The 19,803-nt window shown below is 40.3% G+C and overlaps 1 protein-coding gene across 1 annotated transcript; it reads left to right on the top strand.

Annotated features, from left to right (window-relative positions):
* The first annotated feature begins 2,750 nt into the window (after positions 1–2,750).
* On the top strand, positions 2,751–18,691 carry LOC141352844 (fucolectin-like). Its single transcript, XM_073858856.1, has 5 exons — positions 2,751–2,832; positions 4,564–4,840; positions 18,089–18,228; positions 18,371–18,456; positions 18,581–18,691. Exons 1-5 carry the CDS (start codon positions 2,751–2,753, stop codon positions 18,689–18,691), a joined length of 696 nt encoding a protein of 231 aa, XP_073714957.1.
* Positions 18,692–19,803: the final 1,112 nt, after the last annotated feature.

The following is a 19,803-nucleotide window of genomic DNA, read 5'->3' as shown; positions in this document are numbered from 1 at the left end:
GCACACACACACACATGATGTAAAGTGTTATATAAACAGGCTTATACAAATTAATTTGTATGTAAACATAATAGTTTTATAATAGTTTTAGAACAAACACGTAGGCTATAAATAAAAGAAAGAACTAATAGACTCCTTCACGGTTCACGTCACGGGAGAATTCACGGTTTGCACTGTGCACGTCGGGGTCAGAAAAGTCATTCTATCAAGTACAGAACAAACAGGTCTACAGACAATGCTATTTCCATTGCCCTCTACACTGTCCTGCAACACCTGGAACAACCCGGAACATATGCCAGGCTGTTATTTGTGGATTACAGTTCGGCGTTTAACACCATCCTCCCAGGCAGACTGTTCTACAAGATGACTAACCTAGGCCTTGATCATACCATCTGTCTATGGACAAGGGACTTTTTAACGAACAGATTACAGAAGGTCAGGATGGGCAACTATCATTCTTCACCCTTGTCTCTTAGTACAGGTGCTCCACAAGGCTGTGTTTTGAGTCCCTTCCTGTACTCTCTATACACCCATGACTGTACATCGACCCATAACACTAATACTATCATCAAATTTGCTGATGATACGACAGTGGTTGGATTAATCAGCAGGGGAGACAAGCTGGCTTACAGGGAAGAGGTCCAGAGGTTAATAGACTGGTGTGTAGTAAATAATCTGGCTCTAAATACAAAAAAAGAGGTTATAGTTGATTTTAGGAGGAAGAAAGAGCCGTTTCAGCCTTTGGTGATAAATGGGGAGGTTGTGGAGAGAGTGTCAACATTTAAGGTCCTGGGCACACACATCTCGGAGAACCTCACATGTAAACATAGTACTAACTGCTTGATTAGGAAGGCTCAGCAGCGACTATACTTTCTGAGAGTTCTCAGGAAGGTCAATTTGTCACAACAGCTGCTTATATCTTTCTACCGTTGTTCCGTGGAGAGCATCCTGACTTACAACATCCTGGTGTGGTACAGTAGCAGCTCTGTAGCGGACAAACAGGCTCTGCCCAGAAAATAATCAACACACAACTACCATCTCTGGAAGACATTTACATCTCGCGCTGCCTTCAGAAAACAACAAACATACTGAAAGATTATTCTCATCCTGCTAATCATCTCTTTGAACTTCTGCCTTCTGGAAGACGATATAGAACACTCAAAACACGCACCACTAGATTGTTGAACAGTTTTTACTCGAAGGCCATCATTACACTAAACAGTGCCATGAATTCAACCAGTTAACTGGGACTGTGCAAAAAATCTTAGGCCTATTATTATGTTGCTGATAACGTTGGTGTTGGACGTATGCGTGGTAGAGCGCAAATATTGAGATATTTATGAATTATTATTATTATTGTTAACCTATTGCTTGAGCTTGTTCTTACTTTATGCAAATTTAAATTTCGTTGTATTTTCTTACAATGACAATAAATGAATCAATGAATGAATGAATCAATCAATCAATAAATCAAGTTGCGTATTGTTTGGTTGAATCCAAAGAGTATAATCACCTACTTGTTGCGTTGTGGGCTGTGAAAATCGCACCAGCTCTGCAGTTAAGTTTTTCAGGATTCCTGCAGAATCTCATCCATTAAAAAAAATAGGCGACATATGTGGTTGCAATTAAACGTGCATACTGGAACAATGCAAAGATCAAAGAGGCTTGTGTTTGTAGTGCGAACTTCATTTTAGGTAAGTCATCATTTATCAGCCCTTTTAGATTAAATTAGAAAGCCTGTATTGTATGATCAGTTTTTATTAGCCGTTTATTTTTCTGACCCCATGCTGCGCACTCATCCAACCTAGGCGTTCGATGTTTACAAACATTGAAGGGGTCTATTGAAAACAGGAAAATAATGGAATATTTAATAAATGATATTATACTGCATACATGATAGTATTGCTCTTATATGTACTTTAGCGATTTATATTGTAAAAATAGTTTATTTGCCAATAAAGAAAATACATATACATTAAATGCATGCACACATATCAGTAGCCAAGCCATTTAAACTTTTAATTTATCTAAAAAATAAACGTAACTTGGTGAAAATGTTACAAGAAACATTACACTAATGAGAAACATAGGGGAAACAGACTTCGACAGAACACCAGATCTATAAAAATCACAGTTTAACGCTAAAACACTTCACACCACTACTGCAGAGCTGTCAATTTCTGCCCCACAAAAAACGTCATCTCTGTATGCAAACATGCAAAAGGTCTATACTGAACATGAGGGTTGATGATATTCAGATATCATTAGTAGATTATAACAGATGTTTTTCTACCTCCACACTGACTGTTTAACTGTCTTTGATTTATTTTCTAGAGAATTTAGCACGTAGAGGAACACCTACACAGTCATCCACATATTCCATCTATGCAGCTCAACATGCTATAGATGGTGTAAGATATGGGCCAGGTGCAGCTGCATACTTCTCTGATACTGATTATGAATTGAGTCCATGGTGGAGGTTGGATCTCTTGGATTATTATGAGATTAGTACAGTAGTCATCACTGCTAGATCAGATGATTACTTTTCTGAAACCAATGGATTAGAGATTCGTATTGGAAACTCACTGGAAAACAATGGAAACAACAATCCCATGTAAAGTTATTCATGACATCAGTTTATAGATATCATTTTAAACACTTCTAGAGATTAACTGATTATCTCTCATTCTAGATGTGCTGTAACTTCAGGTTTTCAATTTGGTCAAACTATCAGTTACTCATGTGGTGCAATGGTGGGACGTTATATAAATCTGTTCATGGCTGGACTTACAGATTATCTCTCTATCGGTGAGGTTGAGGTCTATGATACAGGTGAGATCTGACACTTCATATGCAGAAATAAGGCCTGATAGTGTATTATTTTACAATAACAACCTGCTGCTTGTACATTGTCCTGGTTATTACACGCCTATTTACCGCGTTAGTAAGGTAGGTTAAATATTGATTTAAAATCTTTTATTTGCTAATTTATAATGAATGCTGACCTTCTGCGAGACAAACACATTTAGTTCCGGTTTAAGAAAAGACAAGATGTTTAAATGTCACGAACACACTATTTAATTTAATCATTTGTAAATATAACGTCATATATGTTATTAAAAGACATATTTATATTTAATTTTGTGTATTACTAAACTGTACCTAATATTAAAATGAGTTGCAGCATCCGGGTTACTGTGTGTTACTCTGTTGTTGTTTTCTAGTTTTCTTTTTTTCAAACTTCTGCCATCAAATGATTGTATAAAAGTAATATCGCTATTGGATTTGTGTAATATAACTCTATATCATCACGGCTGTAATTACATCTCTGCCCTAATCACACTTGAGCCATATTGCTTTATTAACTCATTCACCGCCAGCCTTTTTGAGAAAAGTTGCCCACCTGCATTTTTGTGATTTTAACAAAAGTTTCACAAAATTCCTTGCAGAAAAAAATTATCTTCTATAAATATATAAACATACAAATTATATCAAATTAAAGAACACACCCTCTGCTTTCAAACAAACAATAAACAAACAAACAAACAAACAAAATGGGGGGGAAAAATGTTTCATTATATATTTACTTTTTCCACTTAATTTAACCACTGAAATATGGATATTTTAATTAAAAAATACAACATTTTGAGCAAAAAGCTTAAAAAATTGCGTTTTTGTTAAGGAATTTATGTTAGAGATCAGACTCAGAATGACTATCAAACATGAAGGCATTTAAAATCAATCATTAAATCTTTTTAACTTTGTTTTGGATAAATTCGGTTTGGCGCCATCAAGTGGATAAAAGCGGTATTACACTTTCACTTTGAAATTCGTCCAGAAAGGCATATTTATTAGTTAAATATTAACTCATAATTGACGAGATAACTCATCAATGGCGGTGAATGAGTTAAAGGAGACATATCATGAAAAACTGACTTTTTCCATGTTTAAATGCTACAATTGCTTCCCTAGTGCTTCTATCAACCTAGAAAATGTGAAAAAGATCAACCCAGTAACTTAATTTTGGTAAACCATTCTCTGCAAGCATGTGAAAAAATAGCTCATTGAAATTTGTCTCCCCTTGTGATGTCAGAAGAGGATAATACCGCCCTTAGGGTGTACTCACTCACATGTCAGCATATTGCATTTAAAAGAACATACCTAAAACGGCAATTTTTTACTCACACCTACATTGTGACATTTTTAACATGCTGTAATTATATATAATTAATATGGGTTGTGTTGAGGGTTTTTCTGAAGACCAGTGGGCAGTTGAATGTCTCAGAACAGAATACAAACCATAAAAACAATCATTGATTATCTGAGTAATATTGCACAGAATCAAACCTACTTCATGTAAACTTGAGAACTGGATTATTTGTTGTAAATTTAGTTATTATAGTGTGTATTATAGTATTAGAGTTTGTTCTTGATACCTTTTAAAAATCATGCAATAATTTTTTAATGATAGTAACATTTAGCAGCTTAAGATGTGTGTAAATTTATGACCTCACGTGTATATAAACACTGATCCACTGATTTAAACATATTTTTTTTCTTTAGAGAATTTAGCACGTAAAGGAACGGTAATACAGCCATCAACATATAACACTAGGGTAGCTGAAAAAGCCATAGATGGTATAAGATATGGATCAGTTGATGCCTGTTGCTCCAGTACTGGACTTGAAGCTACACCATGGTGGAGGTTGGATCTCTTGGATTATTATGGGATGATTACAATAATCATCACTGCTAGATCAGACGGTTATCTTGAGGAAACCAATGGAGCAGAGATTCGGATCGGAGACTCACTGGAAAACAATGGAAACAACAATCCCATGTAAAGTTATTCATAAAATCAGTTTATTAACACAATTTTTGCATGAAAATATCCAAATATCAGAGGGTTATATATTTTGTTCACATGCGTATGTACATGTTTTTAGCAATGTTTGAATCCAGAGAAATTAGCATATTTAACACTTTAAAATGTCCCTCCTTCGTCCCCTGTCAATGGTGTCATATCCGGTTATCATTGCTCTCCAATCAGAGCAGAGTAGGCTACTGAAAGGTGGGGTTTAGGCAGACTGAGTTGTTGAACGGCTTCACACGATTGTTTGGGGATCTCTGAGAAATGGGGTAATTTTAAATTTAGATTTTGAGAAAATTACAGTGTTTTTGACCTTGCATGGATTTAAATCTGTTGTCCAGGACTTATATAATATGGAAGCCCGTTTCCGCCATGTTGTAAAAAAATTAAATAAAATTCTGACTTTATATCTCACAATTCTGAGAAATAAAGTCAGAATTCTGAGATATAAAGTCAGAATTCTGAGATGTAAGTCACAATTCTGAGATGTAAAGTCAGAATTCTGAGATGTAAAGTCACAATTCTGAGATGTAAAGTCAGAATTCTGAGATGTAAAGTCACAATTCTGAGATGTAAAGTCAGAATTCTGAGATATAAAGTCAGAATTCTGAGATATAAAGTCAGAATTCTGAGATATAAAGTCAGAATTTTGAGATACAAAGTCAGAATTCTGAGATACAAAGTTAGAATTCTGAGATACAAAGTCACAATTCTGAGATGTAAAGTCAGAATTCTGAGATGTAAAGTCACAATTCTGAGATGTAAAGTCACAATTCTGAGATACAAAGTCACAATTCTGAGATACAAAGTCACAATTCTGAGATGTAAAGTCAGAATTCTGACTTTGCATCTCAGAATTCTGACTTTATATTTCATCTATATCTGTGTGTTTTAAGTCATTGCTAGGGTATTATGGGTGGTTGCTAGGCTATTTCTGTTGCGTTCTGTGTTTATTGTAAGTTGTTGCTAGGGCATTATGGGTGGTTGCTAGGCTGTTTCAGTTGCATTCTGTGTGTGTTTTAAGTCGTTGCTAGGGTATTATGGGTGGTTGCTATTAGGGCTGTGCAAAATCACCTGCGATTCTCATACGTGTTTCATCAGTAAAGCCGGTTCCTTGATTAGTATTAAATCGGCATCACCTGCTTTCAGATGGAGCGGCATTTAGTACACAGAGCTGTATTTCACTGAGAAGCTAGGCAAAATCACGTTCATAATTGAGGAAAATCGGCTCCGATAATCTATGCGATTTTGCCTAGCTTCTCAGTGAACTAGGGCTCTGTGTAGTAAATGCTTCTCCATCTGAAATCTATGTAATTACTAGACTGTTGATAGGGTATTGTGGGTGGTTGCTGTGCTATTGCTCTGGTTTTCTGGGTGACTGCTAGACTGTTGCTAAGGTATAATGGGTGGTTGCTATGATGTTGCTCTAGCATTCTGTGAGGTTGCTTGGCAGTTGCTAGGGTATTACTGGTGGTTGCTAGGCTGTTGTTATGGCATTCTGGTTGGTTGCTATGCTATTGTTCTTGTTTTCTGGATGATTGCTAGACTGTTGCTAGGGTATAATGGGTGGTTGCTATACTGTTTCTAGGGTGTTTTGAGTGAATGCTAGGCAGTTGCTATGGTTATACTGGTTGTTGCTAGGCTGTTGTTAAGATAGTATGGTGGATTGCTATGAAGTTAATGGGATATTAAGGGTGGTTGCTAGGCTATTCCTGTGGCATTCTATGTCATTGCTAGGCTGTTGCTGGGCTAGGGTATTTTAATTGGTTGCTAGGGTATTGTTATGGTTTTCTGGGTGATTGCGATGGTGTTGCTGTGGCATAATGGGTGATTATTTACTAGGATATTTACGTGGTTTATAAAATTGCTATGACAGGGGGTTGACAGAGAACTGTTATGCATTTAATAGGGTGACTGTGAGTAAATGATAGGTAGTTGCTACAGTATTATGGATGGCTGTTAGTGTTACGAGTTGCTGGGTAGCTTGGCGATTGACAGAGCATTGCTATATAATCGATAGGGTATTTTAAATAAGAGTGATCTAAAATGTCCAGCACATGCTGTATTTTTTATAGACCATTTGCGAGTAGATGTCACAGTTACGTCACTGCAAGCTGCACGCGCAATGTGGTGCCAGAAAAACAGTAAAAATGAAATATACACGGGTGAAACGGGCAAGATAACTCACTAGAAAATGTATTGTTGTGCTGTTGAGTGTCAGAATAGGAATGTCAAAAAAAGATGTCCTTCATTTTTATAAAATACCGTCATCAAAGACACCATTTGAAGATAAACTTAGGTGTTTATGGTTGCAATAAGCCCTTAAATAGACAGACTGGTGTGATGAAATCATTTGGAAATCTATTTATAATTTATTAGAGAAGATGTCCAAATGGGTCCACCCATAGCACTGTACTGTAGTAACTGCCTATCATTTACTCAAAGACACCCTATTAAATAAATAGCAGTTCTCTGTCAACCACCCTGAACAGCCTAGCAATTTTATAAACCACCTAAAATACCATAGAAAAGGACTACCAATCACCCAGAATGCTATAGCAACACCATCGCAATCACCAAGAAAACCATAATATTCTTGCAACCAATTAAAATACCCTAGCCTAAAAACAACCTAGCAACCACATAGAATGCAACAGCCTAGCAACCACCCACAATATCCTAGCAACTTCATAGCAATCCACCATAATATTTTAGCAATTTTAGCAACCACACCAAATGCCACAACCTTCACAGTCTAGCAATCACCAAGAAAGCCAGAGCAATAGCATATCAACCAACCAAAATGCCACAACAACAGCCAGCAACCACCGATATATATCACAGCAATTGCCAGTGTAGCAATTAGCCAGGAAATCAGAGAAATAGCATAGCAACCCCAAATAACACTAGAGCAACAGCCTAGCAACCACATAGGACACCAGAGCAACAGCCTCGCAATCACCTATAATATCGTAGTAATTGTCTAGCAATCACATAGAAAACCATAGCTAAACCCTAGCAACCACTTAAAAACCTTAGCAAAAGCCTAGCAACCAACCATAATATCCTAGCAATTACTTAAAACACACACAGAATGCAACAGAAACAGCCTAGCAACCACCCATAATACCTTAGCAACGACTTAAATCACACAGATATAGATGAAATATAAAGTCAGAATTCTGACTTTATATCTCAGAATTCTGACTTTGTATCTCAGAATTCTGACTTTGTATCTCAGAATTCTGACTTTATATCTCAGAATTCTGACTTTGTATCTCAGAATTCTGACTTTGTATCTCAGAATTCTGACGTTGTATCTCAAAGTCAGAATTGTATTTTATTATTTTTTTACAACATGGCGGAAACGGGCTTCCATACTTATAAGCTTATAAGGATGCTTAAAATTTGCATCTTACTGGCTCTTTAAGAGAAAGCTAGTCATCAAGGCAAGGAACCAGCTGAAATCTGTATTTAGAAAGTTAGTTAGTAAATTGGGCTACTAAAATGTTAGAAAATGTATCCACATGTTCAATTGGATTCAAGTCAGATAATTGAAAGGGCCATTTTAACACCTTGATTTCCTTTATGTGAACCCAATTGAGAGTTTCCTTTGCTGTATGCTTTGCATCATTGTCCTGCTGGAAGGTCCAATCACATCTCATCTTCATTATCCTGGTGGATGGCAGCAGATTTTTCTTAAGAATCTCTCGGTAAAGTGCGTGGCTGGTTGATTTATTTTGATTGATTGATTTATTTGTTTGTTTATTTGTACAGGGACAACGCACAACAACAGTGCTGTGCCAGAGTTAGCTATAGAGCTCATTTGCATCTGCAGTCCCTGGGCAGGATGTTGTTACAGAATTACAATATTAAAAGACAAACAATACAATACATACAACACATACAATATCACATTATACTACATTAAAATACAAACCCAAGGCAATGGTCATATATCTGATTTTCTCTGTGTATGTTTTGGATGATGTTGCTTATACTTGTGGTTAATGGTGCTTACAGAAAGATTTAGAAGTTTTGAAATACAGTATTTCTGTATCTGATACCATCAATATGTTGTCTTGGTGCTCTATTAGTGCTCTTTGCTTTTACCCACCATGAGATGTTTCTTGTGTGACACCTTGGTAACAAATATAATTTTTATAGCTCATCAATTTACTAACCCAGCTGATAATAATTTGCACAGATATGTAATATATAATTACTTTCTAAATACTTATTGATTTCAACTGGTTCCTTACTTTTTTCCTATGTCATTTAACTTTATTGCACATCTGGTGTCTGGTGAACATTTCATGTGAATAACCACATTTGAAATATGTGTATTGAAAAAAAAGTTGGGAAACATTCTCTGGGAAACATTCTCTAACAGCAGTCAAGTTCAATTCAATTCAATTTTATTTATATAGCGCTTTTCACAAGTGTTGATTGTTGCAAAACAGCTTTACATGAGAAGATGTAGAGGAGAATACTGTAACGACACAATAAAGTGGAGGAAGCAAGCGCAGGCGATCAACACAGATTTATTATAAATGATGGTAAGACAGTGAAACAACAGAATATGTGACAGAGTCCAGGATGTTGGCAATGGTGATCGAAGGTCTACGGTGGCGTGAGAAGTGCTGGTTGGTGAAGTCGGTGGTGAGTGTGAAGATGGCCAATGGATGAAACCAGGAACGGACCGGGACACTCACACGGAGACGACAACACGAAACACTAATCCAAACACACGAACACGGGAGACGATAATCCAAACAGTGTGGCTGGAACATGAATGAGGATCTGACAACAGGAAGAGAGATGAGTGAGTATATGTAGCTGATGGGTGATGAGGATCAGCTGGGGCGAGTAATCAACACTTAATCAAACGAGCACATGGACACAACGTGAGTACAAACACAAACACAAAACATGACACGGAGGAAACATTGGATTTCCTACCGTGACAGTACCCCCTCCCCTAGGAACGCCCCTTGGCATTCCCAGCCTGCTTTACCTGAAGATTGTAATCATCAATAAGGCGGTGATCCAGTATGTCCCGAGCAGGAACCCACCTTCTCTCCTCCGGACCGTAACCTTCCCAAATCCACCAAGTACTGAAAACCGCGTCCCCTCCGTCCAGAGTCCAGAATACGATTAACCGAATATGTGGTCTCCCCATTAATGATACGAGGTGGGGGGGGACCGGGGCAGACGGATTAAGACAGGAAAAAATCACCGGTTTAATTTTGGACACATGAAACACGGGATGAACCCTCCTGTACGCCGGTGGAAGGCTAAGACGCACTGTTACCGGATTAATGATTTTGGTAACAGAAAACGGGCCAATAAATTTGGGAGCAAGCTTATTCGAATTGGAACGCATCGGAATGTTCTGGGTTGAAAGCCACACTCTTTGACTGACGACGTAACGGGAGGCTTCGACTGGTGGCGATCGGCCTTAGCCTTGGTGCGCGACCTTGCCTGGAGCAGAGCTCTATGTGCGGTGACACCTCTGGACACCTCGGATTTAGTACTGACAAAATTAGGTGGTTGGTACCCTAAACTACACTTAAATGGAGACATGCCCGTAGATGACATTGGCAGAGAATTGTGTGCGTACTCCACAATTGAGAGTTGTTGACACCACGATGAAGGATTGTTGGAAGCCAAACACCGCAATGCCCTTTCGACATCCTGATTGGCTCGCTCGGTTTGACCATTGCTCTGGGGATGGAACCCGGATGAAAGACTAACAGTCGCCCCTAACAATTTACAAAATTCTCGTTAGAATGTGGACACAAATTGGGGACCCCTGTCAGAAACCACGTCTGTCAGAAGGCCATGTATACGGAAGACGTGGTCAATGACAGTTACCGCTGTTTCCTTGGCTGATGGCAATTTGAGCAAAGGGATGAAATGAGCTGCCTTCGAGAACCGGTCCACTACGGTTAAAATCACCGTATTACCCTTAGAGGGTGGGAGGGCGGTAATGAAATCTAGCGAGATGTGGGACCAGGGTCTCGAAGGGACAGACAGCGGTAAGAGTAACCCATCTGGAGGTCGATTGGAAGTCTTACCAACAGCACAAACCGAGCAAGCCAAGACGAAGTCGTGGACATCACGAGCCATACCAGGCCACCAAAATCGTTGCTTGACTAGAAATTTAGTTCTACTAACCCCTGGGTGACAAGCAACACTGGAACAATGACCCCACTGGAGAACGTCTGACCGTAACCCCTCCGGTACAAATAAACGGTTCGGTGGGCAACGAGCCGGGGGCGTTACCCCTTCTAAGGCAGTCAAAACCTTCGATTCGACCTCCCATCTGAGCGCGGAGATAATGATGGTCTCCGGTAAAATGGGCTCGGGAGTAGCAGTACGATCGGAACGCTCAAAAAGACGGAATAAAGCATCGGGTTTGATGTTTTTGGAACCCGGCCGGTAAGAAAGTGTGAAATCGAAACGACCGAAAAACAATGCCTACCGAGCCTGCCTGGAGTTAAGTCTTTTAGCAGTTCTAATGTATTCGACATTCTTATGGTCCGTCCATACAATGAAAGGTACACCCGACCCTTCAAGCCAGTGACGCCACTCTTCCAGTGCCAATTTGACGGCCAACAACTCCCGATTGCCAATGTCATAGTTAACTTCCGCAGGAGATAAACGATGAGAATAATACGCGCAAGGATGAACCTTTCCGTCTGAGGATGCGCGCTGGGATAACACTGCTCCTACCCCCACCTCTGACGCGTCGGCCTCCACTATGAATTGACGTGAGCGATCAGGGGTGACAAGAATAGGAGCTGAAACAAAGCAGCTTTTCAGTTTGGCAAACGCAGCCTCAGCTGCGTCTGACCACCTGAACTTCAAACTAGGGGAGGTCAAAGCAGTCAGAGGTGCGGCTAGTTGGCTGAAATTGCGAATGAAATGCCGATAAAAATTGGCGAACCCCAGAAATCTCTGCAGGGCCTTGCGAGACTCTGGGGATGGCCAATCTACCACAGCCTTAACCTTCTCAGGATCCATGCGAACACCCTCAGTCGAAATGATGTGTCCTAGAAAAGAAACAGACTGTGCATGAAAAACGCATTTCTCCGCCTTGACAAACAATCCATTCTCTAGCAACCGCAGAAGCACTCATCGTACGTGTTGCACGTGTTCCTGGAGAGACGAAGAAAAAATCAATATGTCATCCAGGTAAACATATATGAACTGATCGACCATGTCTCGCAACACGTCATTAACGAGTGCTTGGAAGACTGCCGGCGAGTTGGATAGACCGAAAGGCATCACGCAGTACTCAAAATGGCCTCTAGGGGTGTTAAATGCAGTCTTCCATTCGTCCCCCTCCCTAATACGGACCAAATGATAAGCATTACGTAAATCCAATTTAGTGAAAATGGACGCTCCCTGCAATCTCTCAAAAGCTGAAGACATAAGCGGCAAAGGATAAGTATTCTTTACCGTTATGTTGTTCAGCCCTCGGTAGTCAATACAAGGTCGCAAGTATCCGTCCTTCTTCCCCACAAAAAAGAACCCCGCCCCCGCTGGAGAAGAGGAAGGGTGAATGAACCCCGTTGCTAGAGAACTGGATATATATTTCTCCATGGCCGCCGTCTCTGGAATAGACAAGGAATATAACTTGCCCTTAGGCGGAGAGGTACCTTGCAATAACTCTATTGCACAGTCATAGGGACCATGAGGAGGAAGAGAATCAGCCCGCGACTTACTGAACACCTCCTTCAGGTCGTGGTACTCCGCGGGCACGTTAGTCAAATCCACTGCTTCCCCCTGAAACACAGACTCAGAAACATTAACACTAGCAGACAAAAGACAAGACAAATGACCACAGATCCGAGACGCCAATCAATCCTGGGGTTGTGTTTATGGAGCCAAGTGTGACCGAGAACAATGGGAGTCTGAGGTGAGTCTGTGATGAGGAATTAAATCTTCTCTGTATGATTACCAGATGTGATGAGTGAAACAGGAATGGTGGTCTGAGTGATGACTGGAAGCTTGTGTCCATCAAGTGCAAAAGGTACAATGGGGTGTTTGAGGGAAGTGAGAGTAATCTTGATCTTACGTGCGAAGATGATGTCCATGAAACTACCCTCGGCCCCAGAATCCACCAAAGCGTGCTGATCCAGTGTGTGGGTGGACCACCGTAGTCTCACCGGAAGAAGTGTCGATGTTGATGAGGTCTTCCTGGCAGAGATCCCACCCGATAGTAGCCTCAGATTTACTATCGGGCTTGATCTTTTACTGGGCAGCGCTGGATGTGATGTTCTGGGCTGCCACAGTATAAACACAGTCCAAGGGATCTCCGCCTGATCCTCTCCTCCCGGGAGAGCCGAGCTCGCCCCACCTGCATGGGTTCCAGATCTCCAGGTGGGCTGACCGCAACCTCTGGCCGCCGGTGCTGAACCTCTGGACTGGTTGTGCGAGTGGTCCTCCCCCTCCGTCTGGCTGCTTGGTCGAGCCGGTTGTCTATCCTGATAGTGAGGTCAATAAGTCAGTTGAGTGAAGAGGGAAGTTCAACGGCTCGAATCTTCTGCTGGATGCGGTCAGCCAACCCATGCAGGAAATGATCCCACTGGGCCTCTTCGTTCCACTTACACTCCGCCGCCAGGGTGCGGAACTCAATAGAGTAGTCTGATACGGACCTATCATCTTGCCGTAGGTCCGCTAGAAGCCTGGCCGCCTCCCTCCCGGCGACGGAGCGGTCGAAAACCCGTCTCATCTCCTCCGAAAGGGTGTGGAACGAAGCACAGCAGCGATCTTGGTTCTCCCACACCGCCGTCCCCCAGAGGGCAGCCTTCCCCGTGAGTAGGGAAAGTACGAACGCCACCTTCATCTCCTCAGTGGTGAATGTGCGGGGCTGTAAGGCGAAGTGCAGAGAACAATGAGAAAGAAATGATCGACAAAATCTTGGCTCACCCCCAGTGGTGATCGGCGGTGTGGGGGGCGCAGTGGGCGGCGGTGGAAGATGTTGTTGAGCCTGGAGAGCGAGCTCGGAAACCTTCGTCACCATCGCTTGGAAAGCTCGACCCATCTCATCTATCGCTTTTTCTTGACGATCCATACGACTCACGGTGCGTTGTAAAAACTCCTCCAGATGAGATGGGGAGCGATCGCCTGCTGCTTCCATGATGGTCAGATCCTTCTGTAACGACACAATAAAGTGGAGGAAGCAAGCGCAGGCGATCAACACAGATTTATTATAAATAATGGTAAAGGCAGTGAAACAATAGAACATATGACAGAGTCCAGGATGTTGGCGATGGTGATCGAAGGTCTACGGTGGCGTGAGAAGTGCTGGTTGGTGAAGTCGGTGGTGAGTGTGAAGATGGCCAATGGATGAAACCAGAAACGGACCGGGACACTCACACGGAGACGACAACACGAAACACTAATCCAAACACACGAACACGGGAGACGATAATCCAAACAGTGTGGCTGGAACATGAATGAGGATCTAAAACAGGAAGAGAGATGAGTGAGTATATGTAGCTGATGGGTGATGAGGATCAGCTGGAGCGAGTAATCACTACACAGGTGACAACACTTAATCAAACGAGCACATGGACACAACGTGAGTACAAACACAAACACAAAACATGACACGGAGGAAACATTGGATTTCCTACCGTGACAAACACAGAAAATCAATAGATAATATAAGAAGTAGAATATAGCGGCTAAGGTTAAACCGTACAACCGAGCGTATTAATAATGTAACGTATACAGTAAAGTGCTAAGTTAAGCCAAAGTTGGCTGACTCTCCCTGGGACGAAAAAAACCCCTAGGAGAAAACCCAGTGGGAAAAACTCCTAGAAGGACAAAAACCCTTGGGAGGAATTAATATATATTTATGTATATATAGATACGGTAGGGATAGGAGGCGGGTAAGCGGATTAAACTGGTTTAGCCAGTGGTTGTTGGTCGGGCATCGCCTGGTCATCACGTTGAAGGACAGTCAGTAGATCAGTGGTGCGATGACCTTCACAGCAACAGGAACTGGGTCTGTTTGGCTCATTGTTCTCGGGGTTGAGGACGAGACAGGGAAACAAAAACAGAGTTCTATTAGCGTAGGGGCCGTTCACATGTAATGCAAGTGTAATACATCATAGTGGTTTAAGTCAGCTCGGTTCCAGACAGGCTAACTATTGCGGCAATAGTATATTACCCATATGAGGTATGTGAGTGCTTTGTTCTAGACCAAATAGCTACTGCGGGAAAAGTACATTTACTGGACATTTTAATGTGAATCCTTTGTTAAAAAAGAATGTCTTAAGTTTAGATTTAAATTGATCAAATGTGTCTGATACTCAACCATTATTTGGTAAATCATTCCAGAGCTTAGGGGCCAAGTAGGAAAAGGATCTACCACCTTTAGACACTTATGATATTCTAGGTATAATTAAGTGACCAGAATTTTGTGAGGGCAGTTTACGTGATGGATTGTATTCTGATAGTAATTCTTTAATATACAAGAGCGCTAGGCCATTTAAGGCTTGTTGTCATTGTTTGTGTCAAACAAGTTGTGAATTTGTTGTAACAGGAGATCATTACTTACTTTGTGCTCAAAGTGATGCTCGGAGCTCCAGTGGTTTCCTCTGTGGGTGAACGAGGAAGATGGTGAACAATTCCAGGATGCTTTTTTTCATTGGTTGTTGCGTTAAATCTTACCCAGATACAATAGTGCTATTGTCTGATTGGCTATTGTGTAGCTTATTTCTTTTTTTTGATGGGCTTATAAGTGGCGGGCTCGATTAAGAGCTCCAGGGGAGACGTGCTTGATTCCTGCCGGTTTCCATTGTGAGAGTGGCTCGACCAGATAAGTTTTGTGCGCTGCGTCATATTAAATATATTATAAATAGTTTTTCTGCGTGAGAAATACAATGTGTGGCAGGAGTGCGTGACAAAAGACCGAAATGAGTGACTGTCACGCTCGATGCATGACACTTGAGTCTATTATAAGAATTGCAATTAACATAAAAATGAAGTTTGAATTAACTCTTTCCTTGCCATTGACAAGTTATCTCGTCCATTAAGAGGAAAGACTTCCCTGCCAATAATGCTTTCCTGACAAGTTTTTATGGTAATTTAGTGTATCCACTAGATTCTGAATTTGATCTCTAACAAATTACAAAAATGCAATTATTTCTGCTTTTTGCTTAAAAATTTGTATTTTTGAAGAAACCTACCCATATTAGAGAGGTTATAAAAAGAGAACAAATGAAGATAGGAAGAAACTTTTTTTCCAGTTTTGTTTGTTTGTTTGAAAGTAGAGGGTCTGTTATTTCATTTGATATATTTGTATGTTTATATATTTATAGAAGAACATTTTCCTGGAAAGCCTTTTTTACTTTTGTATTATCATTATTAGATAGCTATTTACAGTTATGTTTACAGTTATTTACAGCTACTTTTTAAATATATTATAATATTAAATACAAAATTTTAGGGGTGTAACGGTACACAAAAATCACGGTTCGGTGCGTACCTCGGTTTAAAGGCATGGTTCGGTTAAAAAAAAAGGGAAAAATGCAAACATTAAACTGCAGGTTGTTTATTACTATAAACTTTTTTTAACAATTAATAAAAAAACTTGAAACATTGGCCTGCAATTGTGTGTATATATGGGGATGTTATACACGCAGCTTTTAAACAACCGCAGCTTGTTAACAGAACATTAACCGCTAACTGATATGATTTTAATATTAAATTGTCATTGAGTTGAAATACAGGTGACGTTGTCTGTGACTCGGTAAAAGCAATACAAACATTTTATTTAATTTGAACGTGCAAACAGCCGCAACAGATCAACAACAGAATCAGGTCTCATACATTAATAAATTGTCACGCAACATAAAGAGCACGCGATCAGTCCGAGGATTAATATCCAAAGAGGTTAGATCGTCTCTTTTTCATCTAGCCTACCACAGTGGCCATTTCTACAGCAGTACACATTTCAAAAAGTTTTGCTTTTGCGTCTTCTTTCTCCATTTGTGGAAAAAGTCAGATGTTTATGGTAAGTGTCTAGGACACAAGCGGTCCCGTGCACGCGAGACAGACGCGGACTGCCCGAACGTGCGCGAGACAGACGCGGAATGCCCGGGCGCGCGAGAGACAGATCGTGTCATTTTGCGCACACACACGCGTCTCTGTGCAGCTTCCAAGCTATACTCAAGCACGGACACATATGCAGTACAAGTGATTTCTCATACAAATGGTTATTTTACCAGACCGTCAGGGCAGCAATAATTTGCGTCATTTACAGGCCATTCATAAATTAAGGATAGAAAAGTGGCGAAATGTCTGTAGGCACGTACGTGTGGACACGCACAATGCGTTACATTTTTTTTAACTGATAATATTAATTGTTCAAGTTGTTGAATGTTGAAATTGAAGAAATGTGGAAGGAAATAATATTCACTTTATGTGTTCCTTAAGTAATTTGCACATGTTCATTGAACATAAATAAGTCATGCATGTTATTTAACTCGTTGTCTTGCCAATAAACCGCAAAACCGTGGGAATTTGTTGATTACCGACTGCAGTAAGAAAAAATCCAAACCGGCCCAGCCCTAATGGCCATCTGTTATCTTTTGCACGTTTCTCCTAATCTTTGCTTGTGTCGCCAATGTAAGCTGCGACTTAAACTAACGAACCCATCTGCAACTAAGTAAGTTTAACACACGCTTTTAGACGTGGCACGTAAGCAGCCTGGTAAACGTTTACAGTGCTGAAAGCCCTGTACCAAAACGGTCCGGTACGAATACATGTACCGTTACACCCCTACTAGATTTCATGTAATTTGATACAATTCTGGTTGAAGCCCCACCCACTTCTGGTTCCATCAGAATTCAAAACAAATAATTTGGGATTTATACAGATACAAATACTAACTCCACGGCACACCCATATACACAACTTCTTCAAGCTACGCCTTTGTTATTGTTTAATTGTGACATCTGGCAGCCAAATATTGCATATTGTGACTTTATAAATTAGTTAGTTCCAATCCTTGATTCTGATTGGTCAATTTATTCATGATAAAACACGGCTATGATCACTTCACCCAACAGTTCTAACAGTAACAATACTTGTTCACAATACAGCACAGCTTCTCGTACCTTATTGCTAACTTAATGCATACATATTGATTTATTTAAAGACTTCCAGAGATTGATTGATTTTCTCTTTGTCTAGATGTGCTGTAGTATCTGGTCTTACTGCCAGTGCCAGTACCGTCAGTTATGCGTGTGATGGAATGGAGGGACGTTATGTGAATGTGATCCTACCTGGACCTGGATATCTCACTCTGTGTGAGATGGAGGTCTATGGAAAAAGTAATTTCTGATACATAATTCTCTACAGTTAGATGAGATTTTTTCCATAAATATTCTGATTTTCATTTGTTTGTTTTGCTCTCTTGTAAAGTTTTGCTTAAATATGTATATACTTGTTGAGTTTGTGTTTGCTGTGTTTTAGGTGTTTTAAGAAAAAAAAACATTTTGAGACTGAAATTTCTCTCCCGTGTTGATGCAGCGGCTCTGAGCGACAAAATCCTCTCTCAGGTTAGAAAAACAGTGAGAGGGTCTTTAAATACAAAAAATAAATAAATGTGTTATTAAAAGAGAGATGTGATACTGTAAGTGTGTTAAATGTGAATAAATCAATGTGTCTATTGATGAATTTTAGCTGCAGTCTGCTCTGTCATTATACATCTCTGATTTTAACCTGTCCTGGACACAACGCCCTTATAAAGAGAAAGTGAAACAGCAGAACACAGGCAAGTATAAAATCATTTAAAAACTATTTACATTAAATTATTTACAAATTAGTTACAATACAGAATTATGACATTTAAAGCTGCGGTCGGCAACTTATTTGATCATATTTTTTATCATATTCACTGAACCAAACACTATGCTCCGATAGAACAACATAAATTAGAACAACATAAATTAGACTCTTTAAGAAAAAAACCCGCGGTTCTAGCTCCACCTAGAGCCTGTTATTTGTTTTGCAAAAATCCACCGCTCCCGGTTCATTTGGTCTAATCTGCGCAGGGCTGTGCAAAATCTGCCTGTCCCGCGTTACAATATCACGTGCATCCGCATGAAGTTCATAGGTGTTTTGGTTTGAACGCAGCGTGATGGCGGAGAGAACATTCACTAACAAACTTCTGATTCCTCGGTTAACAACTAGAGCTAGGAAAACAACAAATCAAAAGAAGGAAACAACGATAGAAAGCCACCGTGACCGTAATAAAACTAGGATCAATATCGGACCGGCATTTGAAAGATGGAAAAATCTACAAGATTTTAAAGGGCTCAAGCTGGATGCAGAGCTTGCCACATTTCTTCTCAAGAGGTAATTGTGCTTTATAAACCATTGATTGTATTTCGGAGTGTTATGTAAGTAATCTAAGTATTTTTGCTAAGTATGCGTTCACAATAATACTGGTGCACACGCGCTGACGAGAACGAGCTCAGAGGGAGGTTGCTCTGAGATAGTGGGGGGGGCATGAAATTGTAAACATTTGGAAACTGCTCAATCCTCCAGAGTTGCCGACGGCAGCTTTAACACTGATCAGCTTTTTTTTTCCGGGTGGATCATCAAGACAATTAGTCATCCTAGCTGTCAACCATTCTGATGATATGTGTGTACATTTTATTAATTAATAGGATAAGTTTGTTTACACAAGGCTGTCGTACGTGCTTGTCCCTAGGTTTGCTTTCTGCACATGCACACTTTTAGGTGTATATGTGTGGTGAGCTCGGGGAGCAACCTTCCGATCTCTCTGATGAAGCCAATACTGAAGTGATTTAAACTGCAATCATCGACTGGCCACTTGAGACTGGCTCCAAAAGGGAGTCAATTCCCATAGATTCCCATGTTAAAAATGCCCAACTTTACAG

Source organism: Misgurnus anguillicaudatus, chromosome 21 (genome assembly GCF_027580225.2).
Source record: "Misgurnus anguillicaudatus chromosome 21, ASM2758022v2, whole genome shotgun sequence".
Classification (NCBI taxonomy): domain Eukaryota; kingdom Metazoa; phylum Chordata; class Actinopteri; order Cypriniformes; family Cobitidae; genus Misgurnus; species Misgurnus anguillicaudatus.
Note: the sequence above shows the minus strand (reverse complement) of the source record. Positions and strands in the feature narration are given on the sequence as shown.